The following is a 20,831-nucleotide window of genomic DNA, read 5'->3' as shown; positions in this document are numbered from 1 at the left end:
ACACAAGCCTGGCTAAAATCATGATTCTCTTCATTGAAGTACATTGGTTAACTTAAACATATCAAAAGCATAAGAAGTGTCACCCTAATGAACCAAACCCTAGGATTACCAGCATGGAGAGATCTGATCTCAGCTGCTCCTACAGGGTGCTACCCATGAGACTGAGGACAAGGGAGTAGATGAGACTGAGATGCCTGTGGCACTTGGCCTTGATGTTGGGTTGGAAGACTCATTAGGTTGCCCCACCTGCAACAATGAAGCGGCAGGTGTTGCTTCAGGGCCTTCCTGCATTGTTGCCTCAGAGGGACCAAGGGGGACATCAGATGATGTAGGTTCCTTTGAGGGGTGTGTCTCTCACCTGCCTCAGCCCTTTCATGGTCATCTTTAACATCAGAGCAGACAGACAACCAGCTGGGGCACACCTGGCATTCATGCCATATATCATTGCACCATCAGTGCCACTGACTAGTCAAGGTGACATAAAGTGGCATTCAGTGTCTGGCAGTCATTGTGTTGTTCCTGCATCCACTCAATTCAATATTGCATATAGCTCTCCAGGAGGTTGACCACTCTTTCTATGGCTGAACTCATGTGCTCATAATCCTGAGACATTGTCATGGATAGACTCCTCTCTTCTCTGCCCATGACTCCGTACAGCCTTGGGGAAACTCCTACATTTGGGCACACATCTTCTCCTACTGCTCTAGGAAGAAATGCCTTGTGTATGACAGCCATGGCTTGACATTCCTGTTCATCTGAGCACAGCTGTGTCTGTCCTCCATCCTCCAAGGGAAAACTGCCTACAGTTGCCACTGCCTCACTCACCACTTCCAAGATGTGTCCCTCACCATGTGCCACCAGTTCCATGATCGCTTAAAGTCCTAATAAAATGTGTGTGGCTGGCCTGGTGGAGAGTGTACTTGACGGTGCATGCTTGCTTGTATCTTCCTCCTCTGTAGATGACACCTATGCTGTTGCTCTGGCATGTGTTGCCTCCCCCTCCACATCTGCCCTGTGGGTGACATGAGAACGTGGCTATGTGACATTGCCCCTGTCATTATGTGCTTCTGCAGAACTGAAGCAGACCCCTAGAGCTACTGCTTTGACATGAAGAAACCAGGGAGGAAGAATTTGTCACCTGAAAATGTTCAGATCTTTTCCCCTGTCTTGGATGGACACCCCTCTTGCCATCGCCCATTCCCATGTATGAACATATGAATTAGAAGTAGGAATAGGCCATTCAACCTTTTGAGCCTGCTCTGCCATTTGATAAGATCATGGGTGATCTGATTGTGGCTTCAAATCTACTTTCTGTCCACCCGTTATACACTTTGACTCCCTTGTCAATGAAGAGTCTATCTAACTCAATCTTAAAAATATTCAATGACCCAACCTTCACTGCTCTCTGGGGAAGAGAATTCCGCAGACTAACGACCCTCTGAGAGAAAATATTTCTCCTCATCTGTCTTAAATGAGAATCTCTTTATTTTTAATGTGTTCCTTTGTTTTATTTCCTCCCACAAGAGGAAATATCCTTTCAGCATCCGTCCTGTCAACTCACCACAGGATCTTGTATGTTTCAATAAGATAACCTCTCATTCTTCTAAACTCCAATGAATACAGGCCCAACCGTTCCTCATAAGACAACCCCTTCATCTCTAAAATCAGTCGCGTGAACATACCCTGCACTTTTTCCAGTGCAATTATATCCTTTCTTAAATAAGGAGACCATAACTGTGCACAGTACCCAGATGTAGTCTCACCAATACTGTGTACAGTTGTAGCAAAACTCCATTACTTTTATATCCCATTCCCCTTCAATAAATGACAACATTCCATTTGTCTTCCTAATCACTTGTACCTGCATACTAACTTTTGTGATTCATGTACCAGGATGTCCAGATCCTCTATGCAATCTCTCTCCATTTAAATAATATGCTGCTTTTCAATTTTTCCTGCCAAAGTAGACAAGTTCACATTTTCCCACGTTATATTCCATCTGTCAATTTTTTGCCCACTCACTTAACCTATCCATATCCCTTTGCCCACTCACTTAACCTATCTATGTCCCTTTGTAGCCTCCTTATGTCTTCTTCACAACTTACTCTCCAAACTATCTTTGTGTTATCAACATATTTAGCAAAAATACATCTGGTCCCTTTCTCCAAGTCATTGATATAAATTGTAAACAGTTGAAGCCCCAGCACTGATCCCTGTGGCACTCGATTTGTTACATCATGCCAAACTGAAAACAGCTCATTTGTATCCATAATGTTTCCTGTTAACTGACCAGTCCTCTATCCATTCTAATTTGTTACCCCTAAACCATGAGCTCTTATTTTGTGTAGCAACCTTTGATGTGGCACCTTGTCAAATGTCTTGTTTAACCCAAGTACGCCGCACTATGAGTTCCCCTTTATCCACATTGCTTGTTACTACTTCAAAGGATTCTAATAAATTAGTCAGACATGACTTCCTTTTCACAGTGCAACATTGACTCTGCCTGTTTGTATTAAGATGTTCTAAGTGCCCTGCTATAACCTCCTTAATAATATATTCCAGTATTTTTCCTATGACAGATGTCAGGCTAACTGGCCTGTCATTTCCTGCTTTCCACTTCCCTCCTTTCTTACATAGAGGTGTTATATTTTCTATTTTCCAATCTGATGGGATCTTTCCAGAATCTAGAGAATTTTGGAACATTAAAACCAACACATCTATTATCTCAGCAACCACTTCTTTTAAGGCCCTAGGATGAAGTCCATCAGGACCAGGGGACTTGTCAGCCTTTAGCTCTAATAATTTTCTCAGTACCTTTTCCCAGCTGATTGTAATTTTAAGTTCCTTTCTCCCTTTTACCTTTTGATTTACAATTATTTCTGGGATATTGTTTGTGTCTTCTACAGTGAAGACTGACACAAAGGGCCGAATTTTACATCCCAAAAACAGGACTGTTCTGGTTCCCCAGGAGCGTGATATCTGAAGTGGTTACGTCGGGTCAAGAACCCAATATCATCCCGCCAGTCAACAATGATACAGGTGGATTCCGAAATTGGGATTCTGCACAGTCATTTTGAAATGACTAATTATTGATAGTTAAAGCTTATTAACAGTCAAATCAAGTGCAATAATATATCCCCAATGCCATAATACATTGCCTGCATGTGAAACACATTAGTTGGGAACCTCATTTTTTTGTTGTTGGAAAGGGGTGAATATACAGGCTGGAGGTGGACCTATGCCTGTCATTAGCTGGAGGCTGTTTCATAGGCAAATCTTTGAAGTGCATGAATCCCTGGATGGTATTAGGGGTATTGCTCATCACAGCGTTTGTAAACTGTTTGACATTGTAATCTAACATTGCTTCAGCATTGCTGCTGAGTACAAATAGGCATAGTTTATTCTCTTGGAGATATCTCCTCCAGTGAAGAGGAGGAGGAGAAGGAAGAGGGCAGCTGAACAGGGAAGTGGATGAAGGAGGCCAGCCTGCTGAGGAGAAATGGGCTGCTGAGGGCAGGCACAGAGATGCAGGTGGAGGCCATACCCTGCCAATCAAGTGTACAGTGTCAGAATGACATACCTGCAAATGACTGAGACACAGTGCCTGTGGAGACTTCACCTTTCATGAGCCATGAATGACATCTTTGTGTGACATGCTAGCCCCAGGCATCACATTCACCTATGGCATTGAAAGTCACAGTGGCACTAAATTTTTTCACGTGAGGATCATTTCAGGCTGCCTGTGGAAACCTGAGCATAATGCAGCCTGCAGCGCAGTACTCACTTCCCTTCTGTATGCTGACACAGCCCTGGCAGCAACTGCCCCTTTCTCCCCTGCCCTGGCTGGCCACTAATTGGCCTGTCTTTTGAAATGTGTCTGGCATTGATATGACACGGGTTTGGGGCCCTGACATCAGGTCCATTTCCAGGTCAACAAATGTTCAGGCCTTTATGTCAGGAATTCTCAAATTATGAAGTAGGTAAATTTAATTTGATAAATTACACTATAACCTCTCAAATTCGGGACTCAAATCTGGAAACACCAGTTGTCCGGAATTTCCTTGGCGCGCACATGTAATTCCAGGACTGGTCACATGTGGCGCTCCACCGGTATGGCCCTAGTGGTTGTTAATGGTAAATCTCCCGAGTTTCCCCAGACAACCCTTTAATGGTCTTTGTCAAGTGCAAGTGCCTCTAACGTATAACAAGCAGGAGAAGTGGGGATAAAGAGGATGCTATCAAAGATGTATGTTTCAAGGGAGTTCTTAAGGGACATGTAAAAAGATTAGTTTTTATTAATGAATTGATTGGTTACGTGTGTTCTGATTGGAATAAAAGAAACTCTAAATTTACATTGGGACCTGATTGTTTCAATAATTTGGAAAGACAAAAACTGTTAGCCAGAAATTCTGGTCGTAAAAGTAATAATTTGGGTGAGCCGGTGGGCGGAAAATCATTAGACATCGCACTTGTTGTTTAACTGGTTCTCTGTGGATATTTCCGACTTAATATGGTTCCATTGGGCAGCCAAATTCAAGTGAGCGTCTGAGTGAAAAGAGATGTACACAGGATTAAGTTTGCCTTGAGCTTAAAGGAGTCCTCAAATTTCACTCTCAGCCATTCCTCCGATGCTCTGATTCTCAAAGGGACTCAATGGCTTGACATCTAGGTGCTTCCTCCTGTTTTAGTTTGGCAGTTTCAAGAGTGCATACATTGATTCCCAAATACCAAATACTGCAGACTGTTATTTATGTGAGTAAATGTGCATACATAAATATGTTTGGAGGATTTGTTGTTTGAATTGTCATTAAGATGCCAGTGTGACAAGAGGTTCATTTGTCAATGTGACAAGGGTTGTCAGCTTGAAAATATGCCCTTCTGTAATATTGCTACACATTGTAAGCATTCAAAGAACCTTATTATTGTATGTGTTTATTTTCATACCTGTCTGAACAGCAGATGAAACTTTGGTGTACAACCTGACCTGAAAGATGGCATCCCTGTCAATGCAGCCTTTAGCACCTTTAATGCTAAACAGAATTGTTAACCTGGGTTATGTGCTCAAAATCATATTATAGTTTGAATTACAAACTTCTAATTCAGAGACAGAAGTATTACCACTGAACCAAACTCCCATTGATGCTCTGTTTTGATAAATAGCTGTAGGAGAAAAATAAAATTCCTGACGGTTGTGTGAATTCCCACAAAACCTGCTATGAGAGATGGAAATTTCAGCAATTACAATTTGCCAATTACATAGATGTTTTAAGTGAGAACAACAATAGAATTAATTTGTCAAGATCTCTCCCACAATAGTTTCCACTAGTCATAACTAGTATTATGTACCAACTGCACCAGTACCAACATTTTCTTATTGGTAGTAACATGAAAAGATGGCACTTTCGGTTTTGTAAAATCTCTTGTTCTGCAAGAGTTTTCCTTAATGATCTTTCTCACGCACTGGTGCTGCAACCTTGGCAGAAGCTTAGTGAAACAGGGTTTCTGTGACAGGAGAAAAGCTAAGGAAATTTACCCCCCTATTTTATAAAAGACAGAAACCAATTAGTCTTATTTCAGTCTTTATCTTGAAAAAATAAATCCCCAGCTGCACAATTTAGTCCATTGAGGGAAATGGATCTACAAAGGAAATCAGAGAGGGTGGTCATCCATTACGTTGCAAGCGCTGGACACGCATGAGATTTTTTTTAATTGGTTTTAAATGGGGATAATGTGCTTAACTTCCTCTGGTGTATTAGTGACCATGACACAACAGACATTCCCCCGGGCAAGAACTTTCATTTAATAGGAAATAATGCATCCAATAAGAATATGCTGGAATCATTGTCAATTTCTAACATAAATGTGGAAGTTTACTTACCTGATTTCTGCAAGCAACTATTTTTCCACTCTACATATACAATAAACAAATGAAAATGGCATCCACTGTAGATGTATTGCAGAAATTGCATCACTTGTGAAATAAATTAATAACAACTTAAGGTGTTGCCAGGCTTATAAGCCAGAACACCCATCAAAGCAACGTTTCAAAAGTAACTAAAGGACATGAAGACTGTAGAAGTAAAGCAATGACTTGCAGTGCTTCATTTAGCAAAATATTGTTTTTTCTAATTAAAAAATAGAGCTGCAGTGTGGCACATCATGAGCCAAATGAGTAAACATCCAAGGGAGCAGAAAAAGGTGTGACCACAAAGTTTAATACTCAGCATTGTATTCAGGAGTTGTTAGTTTAGTTCCCTGGCTTTTTGTAATAGAGGTAAAAAGTTATACAATACATCATATTAAAAATGTAATGTTATATTTGTGTACTTTATTCTGTCCGTTAGTTAATGATGCATAAATATAAATTTTGCTCATGGTAAAATGTTTTACTCATTGTGAATGGTCTAACTGATTCCTGATTAGTCTGCATCTTCCCTTCCCTAAAATAATTAACTGAAATAGCTAAACAAATTATTTTCTGCCTGAATAAACTTGGGACAAAGTATGTACATGGTAGATAAAATGTAATGTAGGCAAATGTAACATGCTGCTTATATGACACACACTCCATGAATGGTGGTGATAAATGTGAAGGATGAAACTAAAAGAAACCTTGGGGTCTTGGACTCAGTGCTAACCACATCCAAGTAATGCGGACCAGCAATTAACATTGCTAATAGGATATTGAATTGTACATCCAAGATGGTAGAATATAAATTAGAGAAGGTACAGTTGAAACTATACAGTTCTCTGGTCAGACCTCACCTTGAACATTGTGTCTATCTGGTCAGCGTGAAACGTTGGGGACATTCAAACGCTGGAGTCAGTGCATAGAAGTTCCATATGGTCAATTCCCAGTATCAGGAATCTGACCTATAGGGAGAGGTTGGATAGACAATTTGGTCTTTTCAGCTTGGAAAGGAGATGTCTGAGAGGTTTTGTTTTCATATGGCTGGGGAAGTGTTTGATGTTGAGGTTAACAATCCATTCAATAGTTTCAGCTGATGTGGTATAAATGGTTGCACGAGAAATAATCTCTGAGGGCAGGTGTTTAGTATATGACCAACGGTCTGACTTGGATGTCCACTATCTCATTTTGAGCTGTTCCTCATGTTCCAATTGTGGAGCAAGAGGCCACATCTTCCCTGGCCTGTCCCCACGCGGTTGAGGATTGTCCAGATTTTCTGTGGAAGGTTCAAACCTGAGACTTCTCTACTCAGGTCAGTAAACAGCTTGCAGTTGGTGATCTTTGCAATCAGCCAGAAAGTGTGCCATCGAGAGGTGGGCAACCATCAGTTTGTGGAATGTGAAGTGTGTTCCAATAGGGACTATGGGATTTTGGATGGGTGCATCGTTTTTTTTTTTAAAGTCCTTTAAAATCTGTGTGAGCTGTCAGCCAGTGGTGTTCTTTTGAGGAGGTGTTTTCCTTGCGGACACCAGGAGTTTGTGTGTTAACACAGGAAGCCACTCGAGATGTGTTGATCTCAATGTTCCATCAATAATCCTCATGATCTCCTGGAGGTGGATATCTTCTGCATTTGTGTGGTGGCTCCTAAGCCAGGTTAAGCTGCAGTGCTCTGCTGTTGGGTAGACCAGGTTGAGTGAAGCAGTGCGAAATGTGTTGACTTTGTTGCCCTAGGTGGTACCTGCCAGTTTTCGTATGAGATTCACTCCCAAGTCGAGAGTGAACTTGGCTGCAGTGTTCTGGAGGTGTTGCCAGTAGGTCAATGTATGGTCAAGAACAATGCTAGGGTATTTTGGAGTGATCGTCTACAGAACTGGACATGAGGTTTGTCCCTGGCCTTTGAATTGCTCAGGTGGAAGGCTGAAGCAACAATCTTGGGAGTGTTTGGTCAAAGTCTCCATTTTCTGAAGTAGACTTCCAGGAACATAGATCTTCAGTGAGTGTCTTCTCAATGTCCTGAAGTTCTTTTGCCTGGAAAGTGAGGGCCAAGCTAGCAGCATATACGGAGAGCTGTGACTTTTTGGGAGGGAGATCACTGGTATATATGTTAAGTGCTGAGAAGGGAACTGAGAGCTGATCTTATATAAGTGTATTAGATTGATAAAGTTATAGAAAAAGGTAACCCAGAACATTACTTTAAATGAACCCTATGGGAGTAGGAAAAGGGATCACAAGTTTAAACCAGTAAAAGGTCATTTTTGGACCGATATTTGGTCACTCTATGTTTGAAGAATTTCCTATGTGTGGAATAAGTTTCCAGTTAGAGCAGTGGAGGCAAATCAACTGATGTTATTGGTGGGAAGTGTTAGCATCTAGCTGTATGGATGAATTTGAATGAACCTAATGGGCTTTTCATCTAATTATCTTGTGAATGAATTAGGGTTTTGGCAGAACAGGGAGAGGTAGGAGTAGAATATAGGTTGATGTTACAGCAATGAGGAAGATGGCTGTGGTAGCAAACAGATGCAGGGAGGGAAGTTCAGCTTGGGGTCAGGCAGCTGAGCCCTAATACAACAGCTTTGCACACCAATGGGCTAAGCTTGAGTTGGCAGATAAGAAGGCAGACGAAATCAAACTAAAGATATGTATGTGCTAGTGTCATCTGGAGACAATGGTTGAAAAATATTCTTGAATATTAATCTGAAAGTATTATTTTCCGATTTACCATCAACTTTCCACTTTATCTGTTTATATTGACAGTGATGTAACTAGTTGCAGGCATACAGAATCAGAGTTGCAGAATTCTTACTGCACAGAAGGAGGCCATTCGGCCCATCGTGTCTGTGCCGGCTCTCGGTAGGAGCAATTTACCGATCATCTATTTATATAATAAATCTACAATTTACCATCCAATCTACCAGATAATGCTCAACATGTATCTACAATATGTATAAGCTTTCCAGGCATGAAACATTATATAAGGAGGCCACAAAATAAGGAAAGAACTATTTGGCATATTTCAGACAACAATTGGTGGGGTGGGGGTGAGGAGGGGTCATCAGCCACCCTTCCTTCCTTTGTCCCTTCAGAACTGGCACCACCCACCAACTGTACCTTGTGTTCTTTTCCCCCTGACAGCAGTCTGAGATGAGTCTTCCTGGCACATCTGAACTATTTAAATTAGGTAACCTTCCCTTCATGCTGCATATTTTGGTGAATCCTGGCACTTGTGCCAGGATTGATGTGGGCCCCTGTTTATTTGATCTCCTCCTGTGTTTCTCTAATTTTGTTACTGTTTAATCTTTTTCAGTTGTGAGCCAATATTCTGGACTTGCCATTTTACACCTGTGACTCAACAGCTAATAATACAAGTGTACAGAAATCTGCAATAGCCCCAAACTTTTAATCAAAGAATAAATGAGCATTACTAACATGTTTGTTTGCATTTCAGAAGCTATAAAAAAATAACAGCGTGTGATGCTCTGGACAAATGGAAAGCAGCTTCTCCCCTGACAGCAGGAGAGAACAGGGCCATATATCTGGGTCTGGGAATGGTGGGGTGTTCAATAGTGATTGCCTTCCTTTTGGGAACAAAACTGGTCCAATCCCACAATGAGAGGTACTGGAGAAAAACTTATTTTTTGATAGATCTGTTTATTGATTTATAGTCTTAGAACTAATAAAATAGTTCTCCAATTTTTGAATCAAATTAGCTAAATTATTATGTATGCTTTAACTACATTTAGGTAACTAAATTACAATGTTGAATTGAGTCTAAATAGGTTGAATTTCCTCCAAATTTATAGCATGGTTTACATTACAAATGCTTAAGTGAAGATGAAACAGACAGTATACTTTGTCGCTATGCAGGGATAGGCATAAAATACTCAGGAAAAACAGTCCTGTATATGATATGTCCCATTTCTGAAGTACTATAAAGTGAGAATCTTGCTTGGTAAAATGACATATTAAATTCCATGGTATTTCCACTCAATTCTGGGCTATGTTCTCCCAGAAAAAAGGATGGAGAATATCAGTATCTCTAAACATCCTATTAATGTAGGTCCTTGGTTTACCACAAGGTGACAAAAATGAAGGACTTGATATTTCTCTCACACCCCTGCCAGCTACACTTGTGAAAGTTTCTGGTATGAACCTGCTCAGGAAATTTAGGTGTGAACTTCAGCTAAGTCTGAGTTTCAGACTTGAGACTTAAAGTTCAGTGTCTAATTCTTATCATTTACAAAATATGCAATGACAGTTCTTTCAAAAAAACCATTGAAAATTCCAACTATGACTATTTAGTTCCTTATGAATCAATACAATGGACTAATAATCGAGAGACCTAGAGTAATGCTCTGGGGAACTCTGATTTGAATCCTGCTATGGCTGATGGTGGAATTTGAATTCAATGAAAATCTGGAATTAAAAGTCTAATGATGACAATGAAACCATTGCTGATTGTTGTAAAAGCCCATCTGGTTCACTAATGTTCTTAAGGGAAGGAAATCTGCCTTCCTTTGCTGGTCTGGCCTACATGTGACTCCATCCACACAATATGCTTAACTCTTAACTGCCCTCTGAAATGGCTGAGCAAGCCACTCAGTTTACAACCTACACCACATGGACTGCAGCGGTTCAAGAAGGCAGCTCACTACCACCCTCTCAAGGGCAACTCGGGATGGGCAATAAATGTTGGCCCAGCCAGTGAAGCCCACATCCTGTGAATGAATAAAAAATAAATACATCCTAAGAATCATCAAGTAAACGTTTATTTTTACACGTTTACAATTTAGATATCTATTAGGAATTAATGGTGTTGGATATCAGTTACAAAACTGAAATTCATATTGTGGAAGTGATGGAATGAATTTAGGTTTATTTACAAAATGTATTATCAGAACAATAATGCAGCTTTTAAATCTGTTCACTCACAATCAAGTAACTAAAGAAACAAAGACAATACTCTAAAATACAGCTTTCATTGTGTTACTTAGTGTTTGGACTGCGGAATCAAAATGCACTATCCTTGAAGCCAGAGTTACAAACTGCAAAAACTGCGTGCACAGCTGTCTGTCAGATTGTCAGAAGCCTTCACTGTATCCTTGCGTACAGATATATGTTAATTTATCCTCTTCAGGGTTGAGGGTTCTGCTACACCACTCGGAAGAAAGTGTACGCATCAATCCTGAGGTAGGAAACAGTGCTACAGGGTCTCATTGTCTTGATAGTTATAATGAGCCAACCAAATGTATTGGGGAGGTGGATGGTGGTATTGCAGGGAAAAGGTCATGGCAATATGTGAAGATCAAATCAGGGCAAAATGCTGTGTTATGATGTATGTACATAGCTTATTTGCTGGATGTTAAGATGCATTTTTCTCCTTTTATTAATATGCTTAAAAGGGTTAAATAATATGAAATTGTTGAACTTCATGCCTCCTGCAAATATTAGAAAGTTCCTGACCACTAATCTTAACGCTTGGAAAATCATGTAGGATATTCATCTGAATTTCAAAGATACAGACTTTCAATGTGCAAGGCACATCATCAGAAACAAAGTTTAGAAAGTCACCCCAATATTGTATATGAGGGAGAAAAAAAAGTAAAAATATAGCTTAATGTTTGGATCCAGGCATGTTTTCCATAATTTAAGTTCACGAAACGTAGCATAGAACCAACTAAGGATACAACAATATTCTAACACACTATTGGTAATCTAAGGTTATGTTTTGCCAACAGAATATATGTAAGGCATTTTGTGCCTGCTGTCTGCTCTATTTCCTAAAGCCTTATTTATAAGTGTAAATTGGAATCCTCTGTCTGTTACAAGACCCTGATGCAATTTTTATGGATCAACAGGCAGGCCATTCATTAAGCACAACCAGTCCTTTAATGTCTGGCATATAAAATCTTTACCAGTAGTCTTTAAAGGAGCCACTGCAGCCAGTTTAAGAACAGACAAAATATTTTTCTATCTTTCTTGATGGACCAGGAAGAAATCAGGCAGGGTGTATAATGGGCAGCCAATCTTTTGGCTAGCAGTTTTCTGCTGTCATCCAAAATGACAATTGTTGCATGCTCATATAGGTCTAATATAGTCTTACTGATTCTGATGTGTTTCCCCACAACCTGTATAAAATGCATCTTCTCTCCAACGTCTGATGTTGATCTTTTTGCCAGCAAGAATTCGTGTTTCTTTTAGGTTCAGTGCTCTGCTAGAGAAGGCATTTGAATAATTTCTGAAATTGCTTGGATCAATCTTTAATAGTAACATTATTATTATGCCACAGGCATTCAAGAGCATTATTCAGAGATAGAAAATTCAAATCTTAAAAATGAATGGCAGCAAAATTGCTTTGGTAAAAATTGTACAAGGGATACAAACAAAGCATGCTTGGCAAAATGGCTATTTTGGTGTCCAAAGGTTTAACTGGAATTGTCAGATGTGATAAATTTTTAGACCGCCCATTTGTCAGCTATAAATTGGGAGGCCAGCAGTTGAAAATTGAGGAAGAACACCTCAATTACCTTTTGGATGCTGAAGACTTGTCTGATGCAATTTTCAGGTGGACATGTGCACAGGCAAACAGTATATTTCTGGTGAGATGCTGTTTGTGTCTATTTAGAGTGCCATGTATTATTGGACAACATTTGTAATTCAAAAGTACAATTGTGCAGAGCCTGTATCTGGCATTGAGAGTGTTAATCTATGGTGGCCACTCCATAAAAGAACTCCAAAATGGTTTTTTTTTTGTGTGGACCAAGTAGTCTGGTTCCATAAATATTGCAGTCCTTTGTACTGTTGGACTGCTTTCCTGCTTTATTTTTTTCATTAATTAAACATAAGCATCAGTTGTAACTATTACAAGCTCATGTTACACAATCCAACATGAGTACTTAGTCAAATCAGTCAATACAATTCCATCTATATGATTCTTTATTATTGAGTTCACAATTCACTACAAGAACTCAGTGCCAAATTTTAGTCTGACTACAGCAAATAGCGGTTTTCCATAAATATTTATATACCAATTCTACCTTTTTGACGTCTACATTGCATGCATTCTCAAACAAAACTGTAATAAATTACAAGACACACAATGCAGACTTCAGATAACATGGAGTCAAGAAGATACACATGTTCATTAGCCTCTCCCAGGATTCTGTTATCATGGTTATATGGTCCACCCAAGCACAATGACTATTAATCTAGGCACAGTGACCAAATCAACATGTGTTGGAAGCTTAAGACATGGCTGAATGATTTTTCAATTTTTTCAGTTTCTCATCCTTTTACAAAGCATCCCTGTTGAGCAGAATTGAAAGCTGTTTTAACCTATTGTGTGATGATCCCACAAATATGGAGGCACATTGAAATATATGGATAGTGTGAACCTGTATTCCCACACCTTGCCACTCTGTTCTTGCACACTTTTCCCCAACTCCCTGCCCCCCCCCCCCCCCACACACACAATTGGTTAGCTGCAGCAGAGCATTCATTTTGCATCCATAGCTCACCGACTACATTCAGCTGAGGTCCAAAACTGAAATGGTTCAGGCCTTCCAACATCAGGTTTGGGCAAGTACAAGGCAACTTTACCAACTTTACATTCATTTCAGAATTTCTTCAATTATGTATGGTGTTCTAAACTATCTTAACTTTGCTGCTCTGAATCATCATGTTGAGTGCTCTAAACTTACAGGATAAAAATGAATCATCTTTATTTTTCTTTTTCAGTGTTTCTGTGCTGCAAAGTGTAATAAGAATCATTCAGAAACTGAAATGCTAATAGCTTCTCTAACAGAAAACAGCACACAATACCAGTCTATCTCTTTTCCTTGTTATTATGACCCAGAAGGACGACAAAAGAATGTTCTCTTGACAAGGTTTGATTTGTCTAAAGCTTTGTTACATTCATTTTTATGGCCTATTTGTACATTTGTTGGTGGAATTGTAATTGTTATCATGGTGAAGCTGACACAGTCCCTGTCTCTGCTCAAGGAACGGTTGCGGGTAAAGAAATAACAAGAATGGAAAAGAAAATCCAGTTTTCACCAATGTTCCTTATGAATTGACATCTTATGTCAAAACGCTACTAGAAAATGATTACTTACCTCTGTTACACATTTTCATATAAAGTTTTAGAACGTCTGTCAACTAAATATGTAACATGCACTCTTGAGTATCTCCGTAATTAAACAATGACTTAGCAATGTGTTACTAATAATTTGCACATGGATTACTATAATTATAAATTCTGATTAGCCAAAATAAGAGGTGTTAATGCATGATAAACAGTCACTTTCTTAGAATGAGTTAGCAGATGAAAGCAGTGCCTGCAAACACTTACATAATTATTGGCGTTAACATTTATCCCACCTGTTTACTCATGATTTTCATGGTGTTTTCTGCAACTTTCATGTGGGAATAGAAGATTTTTTAAATATATTTTGAAATAATGTACCGTCAACCCATTTTTTTTCCAAGGCTGTGATGGGAAGTATATTTTTATTTGAATAACTCCTTAATATAAATCAGCTGGAGTGACGTGAAAATGGAGTGAGACTACAGGTGGGAGGGAGCAACAAGATGCAAACCACTTGGATGTATAATGGCAACCTAGTTTAAACAGCAGAGGTGTCATGTTTTAAAAAAAGAATTCTACTTCTGTCGAGGGTAAAATTATAAGGTAGAAATTTTACCTTTTTAAAAAGAAAAATGGGGTGCCAATCAAGCTAACTGCTTTGTTCTGGACGGCATTGTGGGTCTGAGTGCTATTGCTGCTGCACTCATCTAATCAAGTGGGCAGTATTCCACCACACTCCTGACATACGAGTGGAAAAGCTATGGGGAGTCATGTGGTGAGCCACTCAACTCAGAATACCCAGCACAGATCTACTGTAATGGCCAAGTATTTATGTGCCTGGTGCAGCTGGGTTTCTGGTCAATTGTGACCACCCCCCCTGCTGTCGTGCCGCCCCCGCCCCCGCACCCCCCCCCCCCCCGCCCCCAAGGATGTTAATGATGGGGCATTCTGCTATGGTAATGCTATTGAATGTCACAGGAGGTGATTGGACACTCTCTTGTTAGAGATAGTCATTATCTGACACTTGTGTGATGCAAATGCCACTTGTCACTTATCCATTTATCAGGCAAAGCCTAGGTGTTATCCAGGTCTTGCTGTATACAAACACGGACAGCTCCATTATTTGAGGAATTGTGAATGGAACTGAAAACTGTGCAGAGTTATCAACAAGCATCCCCACTTCTGACCTTATGTTGGAGGGAAGATGAAGCAGCTGAAGACTGTTGGGCCTAAGACGCTGCCCTGAGGAACTCCTGCAACAATGTTCTGGAGTGGAGGTGATTGGCCTCCAACAGCCACAACCATGCCAAAAGCAATGCAAATTAATTTATATTCCCGTAAATTTAAGGTCATCAAATAAATGAAAGGAGAGGTTAGGAGAATTATTTTATTTTTATACAAAGGGTTGCTAGGATATAGAATATTCTACTGGAAAGCAGAATCACAAATTTAAAAAAAGACTTGGATTTATTTATATCATGCTTTTCACGATCACCATATATCTGAAAGTGCTTTACAGTTAATGAAGTACTTTTGAAGTGTAGTCTCTGTTGTAGGAAACTTTTAAAAACTGACAGAGGTTTAATATCCGGAAAAGACAAAATGTAAAAAGGGCAGGAAAATGGGCCTAAGTGAATAGCTCTCGCAGATATATGATGGGCTGTAAAATTCTATGGGCCAGGATTTGCTGGAGATGAGGAATTCACTGTGTGCCCAGTTAGACATTTTCCTGCAACCTTTTGCTCAAAGTGCAAGCTGATAATGTTGTGCCAAGGGTAACAGGGTATCTGGGATCAATAAAGGGAGAAAAATAGATTTGACTGAGGGAAAACTGTCAGGAAAAATAAGAAAAACTTTTTAAATTTAAAATCTGACATTTTTAATATCTCCAACAACTATTCATTACTTGAAGGAATGAGACTCTATACTTATAATTGTTCACTTTCTAGGCTAAATAGATTAATTGGACGTTATTAGCAATTGTAATACAGTTAAAAGGGTACAAAACTCTATTTTGAAAGCAAAAAAAACTGTAGATGCTGGAAATCGGAAATAAAAACAAAAAATGCTGGAAATACTCAGTTCAGACAGCATCTGTGCATAGTAAAACAGTTAACATTGCACCTCGAGATAACCATTCGTCAGAATTATTTACTAGACTTAACCGTGTGGTGAGTTTAATAGTCAATTAATGTGCAAGTATGGTATGATTTTCATGAAAATCACAGAACAGTTAAACAGGAAATGCTATTTTCAGGAAGCTAATAGCAAAAGGTGCAAATTGCCCATCAATTTGTGGGAATTTGCAATTCACATGATATCATTTGCTCACCATGAGTAAGAAGCCAGTTTGCATGTTAACAATAGTGTGTATCATTCACATGCTGTTATTTTTCAGTAAGTTCCAGCCCTTTGATTCAGTGCTCCTACATCTAAAAATTTCTAAATAACATTTTGTGTCAATTAGCTTCTGAAGACTTGTAATTGGTGATTATTTTGCAAAGCATTGGAACTCTATCATTATCCTCAGATGAGAACGCAGCTATTTTACATTTGTTTTATTCTGTTATTGGCAAAACAATTGCTAATGTTTGCATTTGTTTTTAGTTTTATTAAGTTTTCTCTAGATATACATGCGCTTTCATTTTGAGCACAATAAGAAAGGTTAACTTGTGTGTCAAAGGTCAGGTGACACTGACACCAAAGCAGCTGTCCATTTATTTTAGTTATGCAAAATCTGACATCAAGTTAATGCCACACAAAACCTTGCCCTCCAAATTATGTTCAAGATTGCTATTTGTCAGTTTAACATCTTCAGGATTGGAGATGGGTTTTAAGGAGTGAGTGTAGTCTTTCTGTTGCTAATAACTTTTCAGCCTCCATTAACCTATTAGGCCTTTGGGTCTTACATCAACATTCCTGGTTTGCAGCATACTTGAATTTAAAGAAAACCTATAGCTGAATACCCTGAGAAAGGGAAGTACTTTCATTGTAAAGCACTACTTATAAAAAGAGCAGTATAAGGTTTCTTCCTTGGGATGGATTCTATTTGGTCAGATCCTAATTCAGTTTTATATAGGGCAATGTTGGATTTCCTGATCAGAAAGTACTTGTCTGGAAGAAGTATTTAACTGGCCCACCCAGTTACTTATTGAATGACCAGCGTTTTCTTGCCCTTGAATGCTAATTTTGACCCTTGGATGCAATTTTAGTTTGGGAGGTATAAGTGACCAGGGATTGTGCTATTCCATTGTTCTATTCAAATGTACTTTGAGAGAATGTTTAAGGAGCAGTGCATATGTTAATTTTCCTGTATTCCCAGCAACTAAGGGCAATAGTTTGTCCTGTAACGTATGCTGCTTCTGCAGCTTGAGATCTGGGAAATGAGCTCTGACTAGTCTAAAGAAAACCCATGGGAGTGAAAATTGGGAGAGATGTATGGGTGACTAATCCTGTATCATCCATTTAACACTATTGCCCAAAGTCTAATTAACCCGCATGGAGGCCTGACCCACTATCAGCTGCAAGTGAAATGGATAAAAATGGGGGATAATTGGATCAGAGTACATGGATATAATTTGGTCCAAACATTTCAGTCATTTATTTTTATTGAAGAGATCATTTTATTTAGTTATTTATAGCTTAATAGCAAAGCTTACAGTGATTTGGGAATCAGAAAAGTATTTTATTACTTATAAGTTGTCTATGGATGAGAGAATCTACTGTAATAAAAGATGAGAGACTGAGAAATATTGATGTTCAGAAGGATCTTGTACACAAATCACAAAGTTAATTTGCAGGTACAGCAAATAATTAGGAAAGCAAATGGTATGTTAGCTTTCATTACAAAGGGATTGGAGCATAAGAGTAAAGAAGTCTTACTGCAATTGTATAGAGCCTTGGTGAGACAACCCCTGGAGTACTGTGTACAGATTTGGTCTCTTTAAGGAAGGATATACTAGCCTTAGAGGGAGTGCAGCAAAGGTTCATTTCCTATCTTGACACCGTTCTCTCTCCCCTTCTCCAGTCTCTTCCCACCTACATCAGTGATTCCTCTGATGCCCTACATCATATCAACAATGTCCAGTTCCCTGGCCCTAACCACCTCCTCTTCACTATGGATGTCCAACCCCTCTACACCTCCATCCCTCACCAGGATGGTCTTAGGGTTCTCCCCTTGTTCCTTGAACAGAGGCCTGAACAATCCCCATCCATGACCATTCTCCTCCGCCTGGCTGAACTTGTTCTCTCACTGAACGATTTCTCCTTTATAACAGCAAAAAACTGCGGATGCTGGAAATCCAAAACAAAAACAAAAATACCTGGAAAAACTCAGAAGGTCTGACTGCAACTTGTCTCACTTCCTCCAAATAAATGGTGCGGCTATGGGTACCCACATGGGCCCCAGTTATGCCTCTCTCTTTATGGGGTATGTGGAACATTCCTTGTTCCAGTCCTACTCAGGCCCCTCCCACAATTCTTTTCTCAGTACATTGATGTTTCGGTGACGATTCATGCTCTCGTCTGGACCTGGAAAAATTTCAGTTTTGCTTCCAATTTCCACCCCTCCATCACCTTCACATGATCCATCTCTGACAATTCCCTTCCCTTCCTTGACCTCTCTGTCTTAATTTCCAGTGATATTCACTACAAGCCCACCGACTCCCATAGCTACCTCAACTACAGCTCCTCATTCCCTGCCTCCTGTAAAGACTCCATCCCATGCTCTCAGTTCCTTCGTCTCCGTCACATATGTTCCGATGATGCCACTTTCCAAAACGGCGCTTCTAACATGTATTCCTTCTTCCTTAACCGAGGTTTCCCATCCACTGTGTTTGACTTGGCCCTCAACCGTGTCTGGCCCATCTCCCCACCTCTGCCCTCACACCTTCCTCTCCCTCCCAGAACCATGATAGGGTCCCCCTTGTCCTCACTTTTCACCCCACCAGCCTCCACATTCAAAGGATCACTTTCCGCTATTTCCACCAACTCCAGCATGCTGCCACCAGTAAACACATCTTCCCTTCACCACCCACCCCCCCCGCCCCACCCCCATTGGCATTCCGTAGGGACCGTTCCCTCCGGAACACCCTGGTACACTCCTCCATCACCCCAAACACCTCAATTCCCTCCCACAGCACTTTCCCATGCAACCACAGAAGGTGCAACACCTGTCCCTTCACCTCCTCCCTCCTCACCGTCCAAGGGCTCAAACACTCCTTTCAAGTGAAGCACCTCCTTCAATTTGGTCTACTGCATCCGCTGCTGCCAATGTGGTCACTTCTACATTGGAGAGACCAAATGCAGACTGGGTGACCACTTTGCAGAACACCTTTGGTCTGTCCACAAGCACAACCCAGACCTTCCTGTTGTTTGCCATTTCAACACCCCATCCTGCTCTCATGCTCGCATGTCCATTCTTGGCCTGCTGCAATGTTCCAGTGAAGCCCAACACAAACTGGAGGAACAGCACCTCATCTTCCGATTAGGCACTTTACAGCCTTCTGGAATTAACATTGAGTTCAACAACTTCAGACCATGAACTCTCTCCTCCATCCTCACCCCCTTTATATCCCCTTTTTTCAATATTCATTCTCATTTCTTAATTTTTATTTTTTCATTTTTATTTTTTATCCACTTATTTTTATTTCTATTTTTATTTAACTTGTATTCATTGTTTTATCCTATTTTCAAGCTTTTTTCCCACTGCCATGCTCTGCCCCCACCCCACCCCCACTAAGGCCATCTGTCACTTGTTCATGTTGTTCTTTCCAGAGTGCTTACCCTTGTCCTGCTATTATCACATTCTGCTCTCTGATCTTAATGCCATCTCTAGCACTTCCTTTAGCCAGTATCACCACCATTAATGCCCTTTTGTCCTTTTGTCCATGACATCTATGGCAATCTCTCCTTTGCTTCCACCTATCACTGGCCTTCTATCCAGCTTCACCCACTCCACCCCCATTAAACAGTATAAATTTCATTTCATTTTACTTCTCTTTAGCTCTGAAGAAGAGTCATACGGACTCGAAACATTAACTTTTTTTTCTGCACAGGTGCTGTTAGATCTGCTGAGTTTTTCCAGCATTTTCTGTTTTTGTTAAAGGTTCACTAGTCTGATTCCTGGGATGAAGGATTGTCCTATGAGGAGTGACTGAGGAGACTAGGTGGATATTCCCTAGAGTTTAGAAAAATGAAAGATGGCCTCATTAAAACATAAAATTCTTAAGGGGTTTAACAGGGCAGATATTGAGAGGACATTTCCCCTGGCTGGGGAGTCTAGAACTAGCGGTCACAGTCTCAGAATAAGGATCAGCCACTTAGGAGTGAGATGAGGATAAATTACTTCATTCAAGGGTTGTGAAACTTTGGAATTCTCAGCTGGACAGAGCTGTGGATGCTCAGTCATCGAGTATATTCAAGTCAGAGAACAACAGATGTTGGATTCAAATGGAATCAAGAAATATGGGAATAGTGCAGGAATAGTGAATGGAACAAAGTGAATAGAACAGCCATAATTTTATTGAATGGCGGTGCAGGCTCAAAGGGCTGAGTGACTTATTCCTGCTCTTACTTCTTATGTTCATGTAAAAATACATTTTATGCTATTTCCCTGACTACCTTGAAAGCTGAGAATAGATAAGGAAATGCTATGCAAGATAAACCAATTGAAGGCAGGTGGCTGGTATTTAGCAGTTCTGGGTAAGAGGAGTTGTCACTCTAGTGAAGGTAAACTTGAGGTGTGGCTTAACTTGGCATTGAATGTGAAAATTAGATCATTAGTAAATTCTTGAGGGTAGATTTGAACCGCAGAAAGCTGGTGGAATTGGACAGTAA

The 20,831-nt window shown here is 40.0% G+C and overlaps 1 protein-coding gene across 1 annotated transcript in view; it reads left to right on the top strand.

Annotated features, from left to right (window-relative positions):
* The window catches only part of si:ch211-247n2.1 (calcium-activated potassium channel subunit beta-2), a 43,792-nt gene extending 29,667 nt beyond the window's left edge, over positions 1-14,125 (top strand). Inside the window, exons 3-5 of the mRNA XM_041181880.1 lie at positions 9,357-9,524; positions 10,903-11,098; positions 13,646-14,125. Of these exons, the coding sequence (XP_041037814.1) occupies positions 9,357-9,524; positions 10,903-11,098; positions 13,646-13,933 (652 nt within the window). The 3' untranslated portion in view covers positions 13,934-14,125. The remainder of the gene's footprint in view (positions 1-9,356; positions 9,525-10,902; positions 11,099-13,645) is intronic.
* The last annotated feature ends 6,706 nt before the right edge of the window (positions 14,126-20,831 follow it).

The sequence above is a fragment of the Carcharodon carcharias genome, chromosome 2, assembly GCF_017639515.1.
Source record: "Carcharodon carcharias isolate sCarCar2 chromosome 2, sCarCar2.pri, whole genome shotgun sequence".
Taxonomy (NCBI): Eukaryota; Metazoa; Chordata; class Chondrichthyes; order Lamniformes; family Lamnidae; genus Carcharodon; species Carcharodon carcharias.
This window is presented reverse-complemented; position numbering and strand designations above follow the sequence as displayed.